General features: G+C 43.1%; 1 protein-coding gene across 1 annotated transcript; it reads left to right on the top strand.

Annotated features, from left to right (window-relative positions):
* Window positions 1–922: 922 nt before the first annotated feature.
* Window positions 923–17,978, top strand: LOC104080698 (obscurin-like; the record flags this gene model as incomplete). Its single annotated transcript, XM_009583181.1, has 14 exons — window positions 923–1,198; window positions 2,017–2,292; window positions 3,444–3,710; window positions 4,201–4,470; window positions 4,674–4,937; window positions 9,542–9,808; window positions 10,150–10,262; window positions 11,035–11,188; window positions 12,570–12,731; window positions 13,235–13,339; window positions 13,986–14,252; window positions 14,912–15,181; window positions 15,988–16,254; window positions 17,712–17,978. Coding segments are annotated over 14 exons (3,225 nt in total), but the record flags the coding sequence as incomplete, so codon positions are not given.
* Window positions 17,979–19,109: the final 1,131 nt, after the last annotated feature.

The following is a 19,109-nucleotide window of genomic DNA, read 5'->3' as shown; positions in this document are numbered from 1 at the left end:
TCTATAGAAGTAAATATAATAGAAATAATAATCAACATATTATTTAGCTCTCTCCCATTTCTGGGATCGCATAGGTTGATTCTTTTGCACTGAATCTCTTTGAAAGGAAAGAGCCGTTCAAAAATCCATTTCTTTTTAGACTTGCGATCCCATTTCTGAAAACTGAGAGGCTGAAATATGCTTTGTCATTTGCAATTTCGGCAGCGGCACTCATCGAGATGGGTTGAAAACTCAGCACTTTTTCTGTATTTGTGCTGTTGTGTGTTTGAGATCTCAGCCTTCTGAGATGCCTTACTACTTCTGACAGATGCTAAATGTCCCTTTGTCATGAAAGATTCCCAGCAATTGGTCTTTTGGAACAGGATTCACAAGGCGCCCAAACAGCTTTAAGCATGTGATGCTAAAGGGAGTGTTGACCTTGCAGCAATCTTGGGTACCTTGCCAGCCATGATCCTGGCCTACCTGAGCACTATAGGGAGATCATATTTCCTTTGAACATTTGAAAGTCACACTTATGACAGTGGAAGGGACCATGAAGAGTCTGTTCCAGAAGCCCATAGTGCTATATTTGTGATCTTGACATTTCACTGTAGGTCTTAAGTAAAAGGAATTTGCGAGCTTTTGGTGATATGCAGGACAAGATGTTCTTTGGGAACGTTTGAATTAAATGGTTTTTTCCGTGGTGGCTTGCAACCATAGCATTGATGTCAAGGACCCTTTTGGTCCTCTCCTTTCCTAGGCTCTTTCTTCCTTAGTTTCCACATTGCAATTCGGTCACACAGAAGGGGAGATATTGCCCAGTGAAGGCAATCGGTTTTGGCAAGTGGCAACCTAAATATTTTCCAAACATCTACACAGAAATCTGTAAGACTGATCTCATTTTAATCCCTCAATCAATATCTTCTTCCTTTTCTGCATTCAGAGCCAAAACCTGCATTTATAAACCAGGAAAAGCTCCAGAGGGAGGTGAATGCTGTCCTGACAGAAAGTGCCACCCTCAGCTGTGAGGTAGCACAGGATGCAACCGAAGTGAAATGGTACAAGGAGGGAAGACTGCTCGTTTCTTCTAGAAAATTTAAAATAGAAACTGTGGGCAAAACCCGGCGCCTGGTTATAGAGCAGCTGGAGAAGAAAGATGCTGGAGAATACATCTGTGAGGCTGCAGGCCAGAAGATGACCTTCAAGCTGGAACCAACTGGTGAGGACTCACCTAAGCAGCTCTCTGTGTGGCTTAGAGGAAAACTGGATATTCCCTCTCCAGTGGCCACGGTGCAGCTGCCGTTTTCCCTGGAGCAACATTGGTGAACCACATCACACATTAATTTAACCTTTTTAGTGTAGCAGTGTGGAGGTGGGAAATCTGGCTGAAAATGCTATATAGGTGTTTTTTGGAAAATGCTATATAGTTTTTTCTTAGTGTCTCCTTCGCACACCCTGTTGCCCAACCTTTTAAGTGGTGGGGAGCTGAAAGTAGAATTGGGAAGTTTTGAAGAGCTGCAATAGAGCTATGGAGAAAGGTGACTAAGAAAAGCTGGTGTGCTGCTGTTTCTGCCCCAAAACTACGCAGTTTTGTGGCAAAGCATTGTACAAGACAGAGAAGAAGCCAAGAGAAAAGGAAGAGAGCAAGCAGAAAAGAAAATAGGCCACCAATTCAGGTTTAGCATATTAATATTTCTTCTTAATTAGATCTAAAATCCTAAAAATGAGAGAGGAAATAATTATACAGGTCATTTTACTTCTAAGAAACAAGCTTTTTGTGGGCAGCAGATAAAATGTATATTTGCATTTCCTTTCCTTTGCTTCTCTTCGAAGCAGAAGCTCTGGGTTGCCTGACAGATCATTTTCTTTCTTCCCACCCAGCAAAAGATTACACCAGCCACAAATATTCAGCCATATTCCCTGGGTTATTACAGATTATGGATGAGCTGGTGTTGAGTCATGAAGCGAGAGTAATAGAAAATCGTTAAAGATTTGAGATTTAAGTTATTAGTTTTCCTATTTTAATGTCTGTCTTAGAACCAGAGGCTAAATTTGAAAAGAAAGTTGTCCAGAAAGAGCCTCTCATTGTTCAAGAACATGAAAGCATCACACTGACTACTTCAGTAACGCCTGAAACTGCTGCCGTAAAGTGGTTCAAGGATGGAACAGAAATCAAGGCGAGCAAGAAATACGAGATCAAGAGTGAGGGGGCGTCCAGGACCCTGACGGTCAACCTGGCTGAGAGCACAGACACTGCCGTGTACACTTGCCAGACAAAGAGCGACAAGCAGGAATTCAAAGTACAGGTGAAAGGTGAGCAGAGAGCACCGCACAGGTCATGCCCCAACCCAACAGCTACACTTCCCTCATGGTAGGACGGAGGGGAAGTCCAAACTCTCTCTAAAACTCTTCCAGCCTCGAGGCTTGAATTGCTGTTGCTGCTGCTGTGGCTGCCCCACCATGGGCCAGCAAAGTTCTCCTGCTTCCAAATACCCAATTTTTGTCCTTTGCTGGCCACCCAGTGGAACAAGGAGGGCCTACAATGGATGCTTTTCCTGGTGTCTGCTCCCCACTCTCATCACGGTGTTTCTGTCTCCTCCTAAACCCAGTAGCTGGGGCATGGCAGAGCCTTAGCTCTTCCCCATTCTCCTCACCAGCATGACAAAGCTGATGAGGATACAGAGGGATGTCGTGTGAGGAGAAAATTTGTGAGTTGGTCACACGGGGAAACAGGACCCGAATTGTATCCTCCTCTGTTCCTGGGATGGTGCACCTGGGATGCTGCTCCCTAGTCAAGGCTAAGGCTATAAATTGACAAGAAGGATGAAATACAGCTGGTCCACAGGTGGAGATGAGAGGGGTGATGTCCCAGAGCAAAGGCCTGCTCCTTGCTCTTCAGACGCTCCCACTGGAGATGTCTGCAGCAGAGATGCACCCCCTCAGCTCCCTTTGGAGCCATTGCTGATGGGGGAGTAGCTGCTAATAGGTCATGATACATCCGACCTATTGAAATGTCTCCTTCAGGATGAAAGAAGTCACACCCTGGATTTCTCTGACTCCATTGGCTGTGTCTCCAGTGACAGAAGAGACAAAGGTGGCTGGAGCTTGTGCATCCATATGGATTTTCACATTTAGTCAGGCAAATCAGGCTCTGGTGTAAAAAAAACCTACATGGTCTCATCGGGTATGAAATTAGAAAGAAAGGAAGGCAAAACCCAATCCTGTTTAAAGGCACTGTTCTTGCTTTACAGAATGATAATGATATTAAAATTCCATGTCAAAGGAATCTCCCTAAAGTTCCACCTTTCTGGTTTGTTTCTGTCTACCCTGATCCCAAATCTGTTGGGTTTTTGGTTTTGTGTTGGGTTTTTTTTTTTTTCTTTTAAAGTTGCCCAGAAACGGTTTCTTAGCACAGGTTTCTTATCTTTTCCTTTCTCATCATTTTTTCTTCTTCTGCATCTCAGAAATCCCAGTGAAGTTTGCCAAAAAACTTGAAGCTGTTAATGCTGAGATTGGAGGTAGCGTCTCCTTGACCTGTGACGTGAGCCACGCCAAAGGGAAGGTGGTGTGGCGCAGGAACGGAGTCCAGATCAAGCCCGGCAAGCGTTTCCAGATTCATGAGGAGGGGGTCAAGCGAACACTGACAATAACAGGGATCCGGGCTGAGGACGAGGGAGAATACTCCTGTGAGTCCAGAGATGACAAGAGCAGTATTACCATCACCCCCAAAGGTATGTCTCTAGAACTGCATGGTGACGATGTGGAGGGATCCTTGGGTTTTGCCCTCAGCCATTACAACTCTGCAAATATGTTCATGTGTTTGTGCTGTCTCCTGTGTTGACAGCAAAATACAAATCTCCACTTCCTCTCTCAGTGTCAGTGCAACCTCTATTTGTGAAGAACATAATGATTTTGAGACCTGTTGAGCTCAGGTCTCTTAGTACAAGGCAAATTGACCTTCATATTGCATTTGAAGCTGGAATTAAGTATCCCAAGTCGAACATGGGATTTTTTCCCCCCTCTTTCTTTGCCTCTCTCTTCTGGCATCATACACAAAACTTACTCAGACATGGAAAACGTGATGACCCATTATTGTGGTCACTTACTGTAAGTAAGAAAAATTGATGCTTCTGGTAAAAACATCAAAGCTTTTGGCTCTTTGAAGGTGTTTATGCCACGTCTCAAAGATATGCTCCTAAATGTTTTTTTCTTATCCATCAGCTCCCAGAGTGGTGAAATTCGTTACGAGTCTCAACAGCGTGGTCTCTGAGGACGGGAAAGAGGCTGTGTTCAAGTGCACCGTCTCTCCCAGTGATGCCGTGGTCACTTGGCTCAGGAATGGTGTCAAGATTGAAGCCAGCAAGAAGTATGTGATCTCGCAGAAGGACACCAACCACAGCCTCACCATCACTGATCTGACGCTGGAAGATGCAGCTGAAATCTGCGCCAATGCTGAGGGTGTAGAAAGCACAGCCAATCTCAGAGTCCGAGGTAGGAGGTGATAATGTCCCTTTGACAGGCTGTCACTGATGCTATTTCCCTTAGAAGTAGGGAAATTCTGCTTTCGCGTCATTTAATACAGATGCCCAGAATGCATTGGGACTGGAGATACGTGAATCACCATTTTAATTCTCTCTGAAAGCCTGTTTTCTGGATCCTCTACATTCTTACTAATATTTCTTCTCCTTTGGCAGAGGCCTCAATCTCATTCAAGAAGAAACTGGAGACCAGAACAGTTGAAGAGAGGGACACAGTGACCTTGGAGGTAGAGCTGACCAAGCCTGCAGAGGTGAAGTGGATGAGAAACAGCATCGTATTGAAGCCCAGTGAAAAAATAGAGATCAAAGCTGAGGGAACAAAGCATACCTTGGTGGTTAAGGACATCTCCTTTGCAGACAGGGGCTTCTACTGCTGTGAGAGTCCAGATGACAAGACCCAAGCCAAGATCAATGTGGAAAGTAAGTTGAAAGATCTCCAGTTCTATAAATACCCTGGACAGGGTTTGGAGGTGGATTCTGGTCTCTTCCATTATCATAATGGCCACTGCCACCCCCACTTGCCATGGGGACATGGGGACACAACCATGGGCTTGGCCACCAGTCAAATGACTGAGAGGAGGTGGAAGCAAGGGCAGTAAACAGAGAACAGCTGGCTGGTTCTTGTTGCCTCCGTCTCATCCCACCGGCTTTCAGTCATGCTGTTGACCATTAAGCTTCTTAACTGATTCTTCTTCCTCTGAAATTTCTCACTCTGGTACACTCTGGTTTTCCCTTTGTATGGCTTTTAGCAAACCATTCCCTGTTCAGCCATCCATTGCCCTAATTTTTCTCTGCAAACCACTTCTTTCACAATGTCTCTTTATATTCAGTCAGGGTTAAAAATACTACAAAAGCAAATCTTCTATCCGAGGATGCTGCCCTTTCAAGTAAGCTAATGGTGTCTCAGCTGTAGCCCTGTACTTCTGTCCTTTTTCCTACATCCTTTTGTCATGATCGTTATAGGATAGATGAAGACAGGATTCAAGCACTTAAGGACTATCTAATTTTGTCTGTAAAGCCCCTGCCACCGATTGGTGCTGTGTAGGTCATAAATAATAGGTAAGGAAGGACTTGATAACAGACTTCAAGTACATAAAAGGCTATTATAAAGTGGAAGGGAATAATCTGTTCTCCATGTGGAAATAACGACAGGAAATAATGGACTTCAATTGCAGTGAGAAAGATCCAGGTTATACAATAAAAAAGCTTTTTAATGATTGGATAACTGAATAGGTTGTCTGGAGAGGTTTTGGAGCCTCCATCATGGGTTTAAGAAAAGGTTGGTGAAATATCTGTCTGGGATGACGTAAAGAGCTGAGCATATCCTAGAGTGGGAGAGAAGGGCTAGATGATTTTTCTAGGTCTTTCCAGCTTTATAATATTGTGGTCTTCTAATGGTATCAAAGATATAAAAAATTGATGACAGACTGTCTCATTTGACAGGGTTTGTCAAATCACTTTCATGCACTGCTAAGACAGCAAAATCTTCCTGGCTGACAGTTGTCAGGATGCTTTAGCATCCTGATATGGGGCAGTTATCACTTCTATTGGCAGTTGCTCGTCTTTTTTCCAAACTAAATAGCTCTAGAAAAAACCCAGACATTATCAGTGACTAGCAGCTGGTAGGCTAGGCTTGGATTTACGCAGCCTAACTCTAGCACATTGCTTTCAGCTCCTTCTGTAGTCAACAAAGACAAAAAAAGACATCCAGAGAGTGTTTTAAGTCTTAGATGCACTGAATTACCTTCTGGAGTGTCTTTCTGACTATCCAAGGAACCATGGGTGACTACGATCCGGATTTAGAACTAGATTCAGGTTTACTGTCTCAATTAAATGGGATGAACTAAGACAACAGAAAATAAAGAAATATAGCACTTCTGTGGTCACAATGTTGGAAGAATGCAGTGCAGTACGGGGCAGTTTGCTCTCCATCCTCTTTCACACGTTGCATCCCAAGGCATTTTTTTTCAGACTCTGAGTGATACTCGGTTTCCTTCCAGCAAGATGTTTCAGCAGTTGGTTGTAGATTCAGTTATACCTGGTTTTAGGCACTGGCTGTTGCTATAGCCAAGTAGTAAAAACAAAAATGATGGAACAGTGTTTATATAGGAAGTAATTGAGTAGTCCTGATAACTGCCAACAGTGTTTTGCACAAGGTGAGTCATGCAAGCATAAATGTGTATCTGCCTCTGGTTTATAAACTTTCTATTCCGATGGAGAGAGAGGATTTTGGGTTGTGCTTCCCAGGCACCCAGCCGCGTTCTCATCACTTACGCTTAGCGTCGCTGTAAAAAGTAGCTCCTCTGCTGATGAATTGAGATAGTTTCACGCAGTGATGGAACCTCAAGGTCATCTGAGAGTGACCATGATCAAAAAGGGGAATCAGCTCACTCTAGCAGGGGATTCTTTTTGCATATGATCATCCAAGCCTTAGTTATGAGATGCAGCAGGAAAGGAGCCATATACAAGAATCTCACTAGACTATATGTATTCTGCATCCAAGTCCTCCAGCTGAGACAGCACCAAGCTCTCGCACTGCTTTACAGCAAAAGCAAGACTCTAAAAGTAGAAGTCTAAAATTATGTTCCATTTTTTGGCATTTAAGCAAATGGCCTCTTTTCAGTAGAATGTGTTAGAGCTTACATTGAGGTTAGCAGAAGTTCTTTAAATGCTCACAGTCTGGGGAATTGAGTTATTACTATTTGATCCTCAGCTTTAGGATAAGAAGCCTGATTTTACAGAACCTTTATTTAAAAAACACCAAGCTGGACTGATACTGTTTGGTTTGAGATTGCTTTCAGAGCAAGGTAAATAAGGAATAGCTATGTGAAAATCTGTTGATTTACTCTAGTATAGAAGTTGCTTCATCAAAAGATAAGCATCTTAAGATGCCAGGACCTCCTAAAAACAACTGAGCTGCTCAGACCAATAACATATCTGGCTGAATATCTATTTTCAGTTGTGACCAGGAGGAGATATTTGTGGAAGACTTAAATAAGTAAGTCATAGGTGAAGTGATCCTTCCTCTGATACACCTCTAAGCTTTCAGCAGGGAAAATCATAATTAGGTCAATTAATTATAGCAGAAATTATACTGGGAACGTGAATATGAAATGTCAAATCTCTTGACACAAAATATTGTCTACTAAAATAAATCCTGTAAAAGTTCTACCATTCCCCAACTTCATGACAAGACCTTTGAAAAAAAATTTTTTTTTTTTTTTCATGCTACATACACCACCAGGTGAGGATATATCCAGGAGGCCACTTATTGAGTCAGAAATTGCTATGCTATTTAGTTAATGTTTTTGCAAGTCCCTTTTGCTATCTCCTTGGAATAACTTCTTTTTGATCCTGGGTCCCGTCACTGTTTGAGGGGCTGGATCATCTATTAACCTAGGGGAAAGGTTAGACAGTAGCAGGTACACTGTGTTCAGTTTAGAGGATGAGGTACCCCGGGGGGATAGAGACCAGCTGCAAAATCAGATCAGAAATCGGGGACTGATGCAACTTCTAGTGAGCAAAGACAGGAGACATGGTGTCTTAGTTTGGGAAGCAAACAACAAGCTCCTGGAAGCGTCTGTACTTCTCTCATTTGTCTGGTTCAAGATGTGTCCTTGGGGCAAATTTGTGTTTAAGTAGTGGTGACCTTGGAGAAGACCGTGAGAGAGGAATCAGTGTGGTTTCCTTGAGAGAGGGGTTAGACAGGATCCTACACAGGATGCATATGCTCTTCTGTAAACCTGATGTGAGGTGTAACAGCAACAGAGGGGACAGGAAAGGCGTAAGGAACTGGCATTACATGGAGTCCACCACCGCCCTCCTGGGGAGAACCACGCTGTGCTTCTACCCAGTTTGTTAATAAAGTCATAGTCTACTCTCATCACCTCTGTGGGACTTTTGGAGAAACAGTTTGTTCCCTGTTGACACCCCTGCGGCATAGGGGTAGGTGCCATCAGGAGATGTTTGAGCCCCAGAGAGGTTATGGTGTCCTCAGCCCAGAAGCTGGATCCAGACCATGACCACAGAACAGAGCCCACAGCCCACTCCTGGTCACGTTTGCGTTCAGATTGTGGCTGAATGTGGATTATCTCTGCTGAACACTCACTAGGAAGGTCAAAATATTCCCAGGGGACCTATAAGGAGTTGAAGGTTTTTATGAGTAATCAATGGCTTTGTAGAGGGATTGTTGTTGTTGTTTGTTTTTTAATTGGCAACTTAATTTCTTTTAAGGGTGAGTCAAGTTTAAACGCTAAATCCATTTTACTGGCTGATAGGGCACTGATGTCACTGGTATCTTGTAGTGGGAACTGGTAATGTCCACCCACCCAAAACACGCATGCTTTGTCCCCCAAGCTGTGAGATGCCAGTGCACCTCACACTGAGTCGTGGACCTTTTTCTTCCTTTTACTAAAAGCTTTTTCCTCTCCCTGCTACTTCCCTCCCTCCCTCCCTTGTTTTATCCTAGTTAAAGAGCTGCACAATATTGTTTATTCCTTTATGCTCCATTAATCTCTAGTGATCATCTTTCTCTCGAGTCATGCTTGAAACGGTAAGTATTTTCAGCAACATCTCTCTTGCTGTACAGCACAGGGAGCCTGGTCCCAGTGTAAATAACAACAGTGTTACCTTCTTCTAGGGTGTTTCTTCCCGATGGTCCTCGGTGACCACCTCACCCAGCACAGGAATGACTCTACCCCTGTGTGTGTACAACTTTAAAGCTTATTTCTGGCATAGACAGTGAGTGTGATGGACCTTGATAGAAAAAGGGCCGGTTTGCCCTTTTTCTGCAATGTTTGGCTGACTTGTTTGTCCCAGCTGAATGCATCCATTTTAAGGATAGCAGCCACGCTAGCAGTACGGTCACGAACAGGTTTTATTTCCTGCAAAGGTGGTTATTTAGTTGGCAGATACCAATTAATTGACCTGCATGAGAAATAGGGAAATAATCTATTTTGGAAGTCCTCAGGCTGTTTCACAGCTGTCAGTGGGAGATCTCCAACTTGTCCTTGTTGTTTTTTCAGTGAGGCAGATCAAGCTGGTGAAAGGTCTTCAGGCCCTCGAAGTCTCTGAGAAAGGGACCGTCACCTTCGAGGTGGAGGTGTCGCATGAGGACGTGGAAGGGACCTGGCAGAAGGATGGCGTTCGGCTGAAGCCTTCACCGAATATCAGTATTGGTGTCCTGGGGAAGAAACGTTCACTGACTCTTTCTTCAGTGACTCTTGAAGATGCAGGACTCATCTCCTTCAAAGCAGATGGCATTCATTCATCGGGGAGGCTCACTGTGACAGGTACACAGACCCAAAAGTCTCAGGTCCTGGTTGGTGTGGGACATGGTTGTCTTCTCCTGACCCAGAGAGTGAGCTTTTAAGAGAGCAACAAGCTTTCTTTATAACTGCAAGGGATGTTAGGCACTGGACCATCATCAATAACATATCCTTCTAATATCAACAGGATTATTGTCACATCATTGTCCACAGAACAACTTACCATAATGTGCTCAAGACAATAGGATTTTGTTGTCACAAGTTTTATTAAACATGGAAGCTAGGCTCTGCCTATTCATTATTCCTTGTACCAGATGGTCCTGGAGACCTAAATCCTCACGAACTGGACTTTCTCTTTGTTGCAGAATTGCCTGTGAGAATCAGCAAACCTTTGGCAGACGTCAATGTGACTCAGAAGGACAAGGTCACATTCGAGTGTGAGCTGTCCAGGCCCAACGTGGATGTTAAGTGGTTCAAGGTAGAACATTTGACGGATAGTGGTGTTTTAATTTCTGACTTCTCTGGAAGGGAAAGAAAGCCTTTAATTTCACTTCCAGGAAATGTGAGCCTTTGCTATACAGCTCTTAGTATTGCTCTCTTGTCCTTACGTTCTTTTACTTGCCCAGTTCGTCGCTCTCAGTGTTATTTATTTACTGGGTGCATTTATCAGTTAAACTTCTGAAACTTAACTTCCAAAAGTTAAACTTCTCTTGAGTTTATAGTGAACTCCTGTGCTGTCGTGGCACAGAATGTGAGCTCTGCTTTTGATAGCAGTGCAGGCTTGTGCTTTACTTCACGCCTAGCAGTTCTCACCCAGGATTTATTGGGAACTGCCAGCCTCATTGGGAACTGTGATTTAAGGTGAAGCCTCAATTCCCTTTCACCTGACAATCATTTTGGAGATCAGCTCAGGTATTTCGTAAACCTTCCTTGAGGCTCCGCTGATACTTCCCTTAAATGGGGATAACAGCATTTCTTCAAGGTAATGTCTGAAGGGGCTTATTGCCAACCCTGTACTGTGCCTTAAGCCTTCAAATAGGTGTCTTAGGTCAACCATGTTATGCATATTCTTCAGCCATTCCTACTTCTGGAAAACTGCACTGTGCTTAACTTTCAGCATATGTTCCAGTAAGCACAGCTCCATTAAGTCCTACAAGACAGGTGAATTAAGCAGAGATCTGAATGTTTGTTTTTCTTGGTGCAGATATAGAAGAGTTGATGGTGATCTGGTTTGGCTTTTTCCCTTTTAGGATGGGAAGGAGCTCCAGCAAAGTAAAAAAGTGGGGATTATTTCCCAGGGAAATAAGAGAAGCCTCATTATTCACAAGTGTGAATATGAAGACCAGGGAACCTATACGTGTGAAGCAGCTGAAGACAAGACATCAGCTACCCTAAAGGTTCATGGTATGTGTGCCTGAAGTAGGAAATTACATCTACTGCAGTATTTTTGACTACATAGCAAGAAATGCTTTGCGGATTTCGCAATTACTCATTTTGGATAACTTTCTCTTCCTTAGTGAGAAAGTGCTGGCAGAGCTGTCCCGTGCTTGCTCTATCCTTAGAGGAGTATTTTTGGAGGAGGTGCTAACTTAGTTTTCCATTTATCATAAGTGATTTCTGTTCTCTGGAATTTGAATGGTGTTTCTAAGTCGGCAAGTTAGCAAATACCGGACAGCCAGGCACAGAGCAGGGATTCAATGGCTGGTGTTGCACATGATTTGGTTTAGCTTCTGCCATTGTCACAGGGGGACTTTGGCCAAATAGGGACTGGACAAGCCCTGGGTATGATCTCAAGATGTGTCCTACCTTTTACGCTGTAAATGCTAAGGAAAGTGTCAGGATTTCTGACTGCATCTCTCCTTTATGCTCAAGACAGTTTTTCCCTCCGTGTGTTGCGCTGTGCAACTGGTCAAGTGGCAGATGTGTTTTGTCACCAGGCTCTGGAGCACCAGAGAGAAGCTAGTGCTGAAGGCCAGTTACTGAACGGACAGGTCTGCCGTGCCCTGGCAGATGTTATTTTCCAGAGGGACATCTGAAAAGACAGATCAGCTCACTCTTATTGCTTACTAGATGCTGTCCTCATGTGGCCACTCGGGTTCAGCAATATCTTCATGAACATTTGTGCTGTTCCATTGCTCTGTTGAACTCCCTCGTTTCTCCCTGACTTTGTGATTGGGATGGGTTGCTGTTTGAGTGCTGGCTGGTTTGCATCTGAGCTCTGCTGATCCAAGGTGTATCGAGGCCTTCCCTTTCAAAAAGAAAGGGCTGCAGTAGCACAGAAATATGGGTCAGCTCTGACATAAGTTAGTGCAAAACTGCAGAGTTAAAGAGGATTATACTGAGTTCAGGGGACTCTGAAACAAAGGTATCTCCTAGGTAAAACATGTGGCTGATACAGTCCAGACTACAAGCAGGGGAGTAAAAGGAGAGCATGCGGAGAAGCATGTGAATGAGACAGGTTTGTAGTGACACAAGAGGTTGTAGGCTTGTGTTTTCCTTGGCAGATTTTCTTTTATTAATGTGTTTAGCTTCTTTTAAAACCTGTATGAAGTTCCGGCATCCATAATATCCTCTTGCAGTGAGCTCCACTGTAGCTGGTGATTCTATCTGTAGGTTCAAGCATAAAATATATTTACTGTGTTGAAGAGCAAAACCACCCAGGAAGGGAGGCTGGTCTAGAATAAAACGCAATCCCATTTTTTCCATGCAAGTGTGCAGAAGGTAAACACACCGCACTCAGTTATGGAGAAATCCCAGATAAATATTTGTCTCTATGATTTCACAGCCCGAGATATCAAGATTGTTAAACCGCTGGAAGATGTGGAAGTGAATGAATATGAGAGCGCATCTTTCGTCTGTGAGATTTCACATGATGAGGTCCAAACCCAATGGTACAAAAATGACAACAAGCTGAAGGCTGCCGACAATATTAGAATGCGTCAAGATGGTAGGATGAAAAAGGGGGGTCTCGTTCTTGAATGGGGGTGGGTTGGGGTAGGTGCTGGTATGGGAGACTAGGCAGAAGGGTCTGACCTTCAAAATCACGTTAAGAAGGTTTAGCAGAGAGTTCCCCTTTTGTTTTGGGGTTGCAGCTGGGCTGGGACAGTGACATGGTGGGGTCTTTTAGTAAGGCAAATTTGGTGTCATCCCACCATCCCATGCTGCCAGCAGTGGGTAGGAATTTGTATCATCTGACTGCGGGTGGGATCCTTCTGTTTCAAGTACTTTCCAGATGGTGGGGACCACATTCAATCAGTCCTTGGAGGAGCTGAAGTTAGGTTATCCTTCGATACAGGGGCACAGAGGCAGGGGAACGGTGGCCCTTGCTGCCATGAGAGCAGCTGGTGGTGCACCAAAACCAGATGAGCGATGCTCAACCTGGCAGCGTGCCTTGGAGAGCGAAGCCGTTTGCTCAGGGGAAGCTATGTCTGCTTGTGTGTCTGTTCTCAGGAAAAACCTATTCGCTGACTTACACGCGCGTCCAAGTTGAAGATGCAGCAGAGATCAAATTTGTAGCGGAAAAGGCAGAATCTCGTGCTCAGCTTACTGTAAAAGGTAATTACACTTTTCATGCCAATACTGCTTAAGCTCTCTCATGTTACATTACAAACCAACTAACTTCCCTCACTTTTAATGTGAAGAATGTTAAACAACACCTAAAGCTTTCAGGGAAAGAAAAACTCCTGCCTACCTTACTGCATCAGCCTGGGAATTTACTTTTGCTAAATAACAGTTTATTTTCTCAGGAGGCTGGTCTTTTAAGACATTAAAAGTCATGTTTGAACTTTGAGGGACAAAGACCTGCATTTTCTCTTACTGGTGTATGTTTAAAAAGAATACAGCGTTTTTCTGTGTTTAACTTAAACACTGTGGTAGGAAGAAGGAAGACATTGGAATTAACACACTGATGGGGAGCTCAGGAAATCTGAGATCAGCCCCTGCCTTTGCCATAGCTTGCTGTGTAGTGTTGAGTAAATCACCTATTATCTCTGCAGTTCAGCCATCCAAGTGGTAAAATAGGGATAAAAAGTTTTCCTTTCATTAGCTCTTCACTTGCCGTGTGCTAGTTGAGTGCTTGGCATAGCGGGGATTCCTGTCATCTTCCAAATAACTGAACATAAAAAATATCGCTAATGAGTTTTTAATTGGCACTTTTCATGGAAACTGTACTGATTATTCCATCTTTTTTTACTCCTTTTAGAGCTGCCTGTAAAAATTGTGAAGCCTTTGCGAGATAAGATTGCCCTTGAAAAACATCGGGGATTCCTGGAGTGCCAGGTGTCTCGTGCCAATGCCAAAGTTAAATGGTATAAAAAGGACATTGAAATTCACCCTAGTGACAAATACGAAATTGTGAGCGATGGTGTCTATCGGAAACTCGTCATCAACGATGCAGATTATGAAGATGAGGACACGTACACTTGTGATGCCTTTGATGACAAAAGCAGCGCTAATTTCTTTGTTGAAGGTAGTAAACTATTTTTGCCCCTCTAGGATGCATTGGAAGGAGGACTGGCTGATTCAAAAAGCCCTGGTCATTCGCTTTGAAAACAAAATACCACTTAAAAAGTATTTTAATTCATTGTTGATTTATTCTGAAGTCCATTGATATTGAATCTTTTTAGGATTATAAGGGCAGGAACATCCTGTAAAATGAAGATATGGTATATTCTTCTAAGGAACATGATGAAATTCCTGTTCCAGAGAAGTTTATCAGATATGCTGGAGAAAGTTGTTGGTTTGTTGTTGTTTTTTTTTTTTGTTCAGAGAAATGTTGCTGTAGCTAACCGAAGTCTTCTCTGTTATCAACATCTGCATTTCAGTGAACTTTCTTTTCCATTTTATAGTGCCAAGTGTTTGATATCAGGATGGGAAGGTGGCTTTAGAAATAGGACTGGGAATCAGGAGATCTGGATTCTCTTGAGGCTGTGTCACAGTCTCACTGTCTGACCTGTGACCAGCAATATATGTTTATTTTTATAGAAAAAAAAGGATGGTTTAAGGCCTTTTGAGCCAATAAGTGCAGTATTCAAATGCAGAAAAGATGGCATGAGTGTCCAGGATGCTAATGAAAGAGTTCTTTCGTGACTCCTAAATCCCTGCTTTCTCATTCCATCCTTCATCCAGAGCAATCCATTAATATTGTAAAGGAGTTGTGTGATGAGGATGTGACTGAGCCTGAAGAAGCCAAGTTTGAATGCGAGATATCCATTCCATCCGTGAAACCCCCCAAATGGTCTCTACGCGGAGAAGTCTTACAGGCTGGCAGAAACATTATCATGCAGCAAGAAGACACCATCCATCGGCTGACGATACTGAAAACCAGTGCTGATATGACAGGCACCATTCAGTTCTCCATTGGCAAATCAAAATCCACAGCAAACCTGCTTGTCAGAGGTAATGTGATTATGTCCTGGCTTGAATTAGATCACGAGAGATTCTTCCTCTCACAGTCCCTGGAAAGTAATTTTTCGTACATACAGTCTAACGTGCAGGCTCCACTGGCTGGGGTCTTCAAAACGTATGGAAGATCTGCTTAGTTCCCAGTTACAAGTTGTTGGGTGCAATTTTGGGCACATGAAATGAGACAGCAATGTCTTAGGAAGGGATCTGGTTAAATGAGTTTGGTGTGCCTGGTATTCAAACCTGATATTCAAATCTATTGCGCTAAGACTGGCTTTTGTTTTGGTTTTTTTTTTTTTTTTTTCTTCTTGACTTTACCACAGAGGACAAAACAGATTAAATTTGCCAGGAGAGTTTTTGTCTCATTTCTGAACTAGACAAGTTTGACAGCTCATTTACTTAATCCACTTTGTCATTGACTTGATCTGGGACAAAGCTTCAAGGCTTTTTATCTTCCGCTGTCACCACTGTAAATATCTCCAATCATATCCTGATGTCCTTGTTTTGTCTTTAATTTGCTCTTGCTTGAATAAAAACCTCAATTAGAGAGCAATTCAGTAAACACTGAACCAGAACTGGATCACGCATTTGGTAGTTAATATACAGTATTATCTTATAGAAACCAGCATTCCCTATAGATCATCATGCCATTTTAGCCTCAAAGCACATCAACCCTGTAACAGAAACTTGTAGCAGTTGACAGAACAGCTGTGAACGACATACATGAAATTAAAATATAGATTAGAAACTTTCCTCTTCTGCAGATTGATCCTTTCATCTTTCCCAACCCTGCTTTGCAGATTACCACGTACAGATCACCAGGAAGATGGAGGACAAGACAGCTCTGGAGCGCCATTCGGTCATCCTGTCCTGCGACTTCAGGCCTTCTCCAAAGGTTGTGAAGTGGTTCAAGGGTCACACACCCATCGAGCCCTCCGAGAAGTACAAAATCAAGCAGGAGCAGCATTCGGCAGAGCTCAAGATTTTGAAGGTGAAACCCGAAGATGCTGGCGTGTACAAGTGCAGGGCTGGAAACGCCGAGACCGAAGCCACGCTGACCGTTGAAGGTACGAGTGGTTTGCAGCAGGGAGGCTTGCATATAAGGAAGAAATTTTTTACGATGAGGGTGGTGAAACAGTGGCATAGGTTGCCCAGAGAGGTGGTAGATGCCCCATCCCTGGGAACATTCAAGGTCAGGTTGGACGGGGCCCTGAGCAACCTGATCTAGTTGAAGATGTCCCTGCCTATGGCAGGGGCGTTGGACTAGATGACCTTTAAAGGGCCCTTCCAACCCAAACCATTCTGTGTTTCTATGATATCTTTATGGTTCAGTATTTCACTCTGGACTTCTCTTCTTGAGTAGAGGTAGATTCCCACAGTTCTTTCCTGCTAATTTTATGTAAATGCAATATCTTAAGTGAACTAACTTAAGTGTATTATGCACTGTGCTGATATTCCATGATACTGAAATCCAGCACTTACCATGAAGCAGTTAATGCATGTGGAAGGGCACCATCTGGGTAAGGCAGAAATTCATGCATCTTTCTCAAGGCACATTATTTTCCATTTCATCTGAGGAACTACAACTCTTTGGTGGTACTTGCTGAAAATGTCCTTTATGTTAAACTGCTACAGGCCTCTGAATCTGGTGACCTTGGTTGTGGTTTTCATTTCCTGACCACTGTGTCAGCTTTTATATCTGCTATACGTTTGTTATTCATAATGATGTTCTACCTCATCCTGGTATGACACTGGTTTTAGCCAGTTCTTCACCTCTGGTGAAGCTGTAAGAAAAGGTGATCGCTGTGTCACTTTCAGCAAGACTTGGAGGTGAGCCACAGAATCATTTCCAGAAGTCTAGGAAGCAGCTTTTGGTAACAGTTTGGCCTTGAAGAGGTTCATCCAAATGACAAAATTATTTAATAGTCCCAAAACCCTCTTCTGAGTTAGCTAGTCCTTGAGAAACAGCATTTCATGGGTGGAGAAGCTGCAAAGAGAAACCCCTGGCCAAGGACTGGGAAAGAAAATTAAATTCCTGTTGCTCCCTAAACCTGAGCAAGTTGCTTAATCTCTTCATACTTGTTTGTGACCAAACCCGTTGTCTTCATCTCAACCTCTGTGCTTCCCTGGCAGTGAGTCAGGGATAATTTAATTACAATGTGTTTGTGTTTGTGCATGTGCAGTGATGAGCACACAGGGACTGGAGCTCTGTAGGGTATTTAGGCATCACCATAATGTCACTACCATTTTAGAAAGACTTACTTATTTTTAAATTAAAAAGAAAAAAAAGCAGAACAGTTTTATGTGTTAAAAGAGAATTGAGAGCTTTGGACAATACAGTCTTTTTAACGGATGGGTTTTTGTTGGACCAAATGCAGAACTAAGTAAACAAAATGTAATGACCCATGGTGTACAGGAGACCAGACTAAATCACCTCATAAACTCTAAACACTATGAAATCTATTTGTGGTAACAGTACTGATTTATGGTGACAGTGGTGATGGTGCACCTTGGTTTCCTACAGCCCGTGATGTAGAAGTACTCAAACACCTGCAGGACGTGGAAATTGAAGAAGAGAGTTCTGCTGTCTTCTCCTGCGAGCTGTCCCACGACGACGAGGATGTGGAATGGTTCCTCAACGGCACCCTCCTTTACACCAACAATTTCAATGACATCAGGAACGTTGGCAATTGCTACATGCTGACGATGAAGCAGGTTAAGCCTGAGGATGCTGGCACAGTGACAATGAAGTCAGACAAGGTGTCAGAGACCGTGCGTCTGAAGGTGATAGGTGGGTTGTGATCACACTCCTCCTGAATGTAAATAAGAGATGCAAAAGAGCTCTTATTTACCGTACCCATGCAGCAATCCTGCTCGTAAGCTTCACCTCTCTGGGACCAAGTAAATAGGCATGCAGGGGTTTTCTTCCAGTGTAAGTCTCTACTGAGATGATGATTTTTCTAAGGAAGATTGTTTTAATGTCCTGCTAAAACTTTCTATAGCTCTTTATCATGCTTTTATTATCCTTATCAGGATAGTCTCAAGAGCAATTTCCTTCACTTGTAGGTCTCTTCAGTAGTATACAAACCGTTGTGTCTAAAGATTTTTGTCTGCAAGGAGGTGAGCTTCACTGTACTTCCAATGGTAGGGCACACCTTTAGTACATCAGTTCTGGAGTTGGACTGAATCAGCAAAAAGAAGGCAGTTTGCTGCTGTCCTTCATATGTCTTAGACGTGTGACCAAACTTTGAGTTGTGGTGTTTTAACATGTTCTTGTGCATCAGCTAAGCCACAGTAAGTTGTGTGAATTATTTCAGGTACGTTAGAAACATGAGGTAAAGCTCTCACCAAAATTTCAAAATCACATTTTCTTTAGCAACACACCCGTACGTGCATGCTCAGGTAATTCATAGTGATTTGTTATCCTAAATTAACTCCTTCTTGTATCTGGAAACATGAGTGGGAAATGTTTTGAGCCATTGTCTGAAAATCAGTGTCTGACATTCTCCACACCGTCTTAGAGAATAATCTCTCCGATTTCCTTTGCATTTTGCCTCCTGATCATGACTAATTTGTTCTTCCCAGAGTATCTGAATAATTTAGCTCTTTCACTCTATCCACTCAGAGAATCTGAAGGATTTCCTCTTCCTTCTTTCTTTTATATCTGGTCAAAAATTTCCCCTTACAAATATCCTCTGTGTCAAATGTATTTTAAATTAGATAAAGGGAATTGACAAAACAAAAAAGCAAGAGCAAAAATGTTCAGGAGAGTGAGGAGAATGTGCAGCATATCCTTTTATTGCTGCTCCTACTGCATGAATCCTGCTTCGTGAAGAGGCAGTGCCAGCTCTCTGGCTTTAGAAGACCTACATCCCAATTACTTCTCTTCACACATTTTTCTTAGAATCATAGAATCATTAAG

The sequence above is a fragment of the Fulmarus glacialis genome, unplaced genomic scaffold (assembly GCF_000690835.1).
Source record: "Fulmarus glacialis isolate BGI_N327 unplaced genomic scaffold, ASM69083v1 scaffold15740, whole genome shotgun sequence".
NCBI classification, from domain to species: Eukaryota; Metazoa; Chordata; class Aves; order Procellariiformes; family Procellariidae; genus Fulmarus; species Fulmarus glacialis.
The sequence above is the reverse complement of the archived record's forward strand: the minus strand, read 5'-3'. Positions and strand labels throughout refer to the sequence as shown.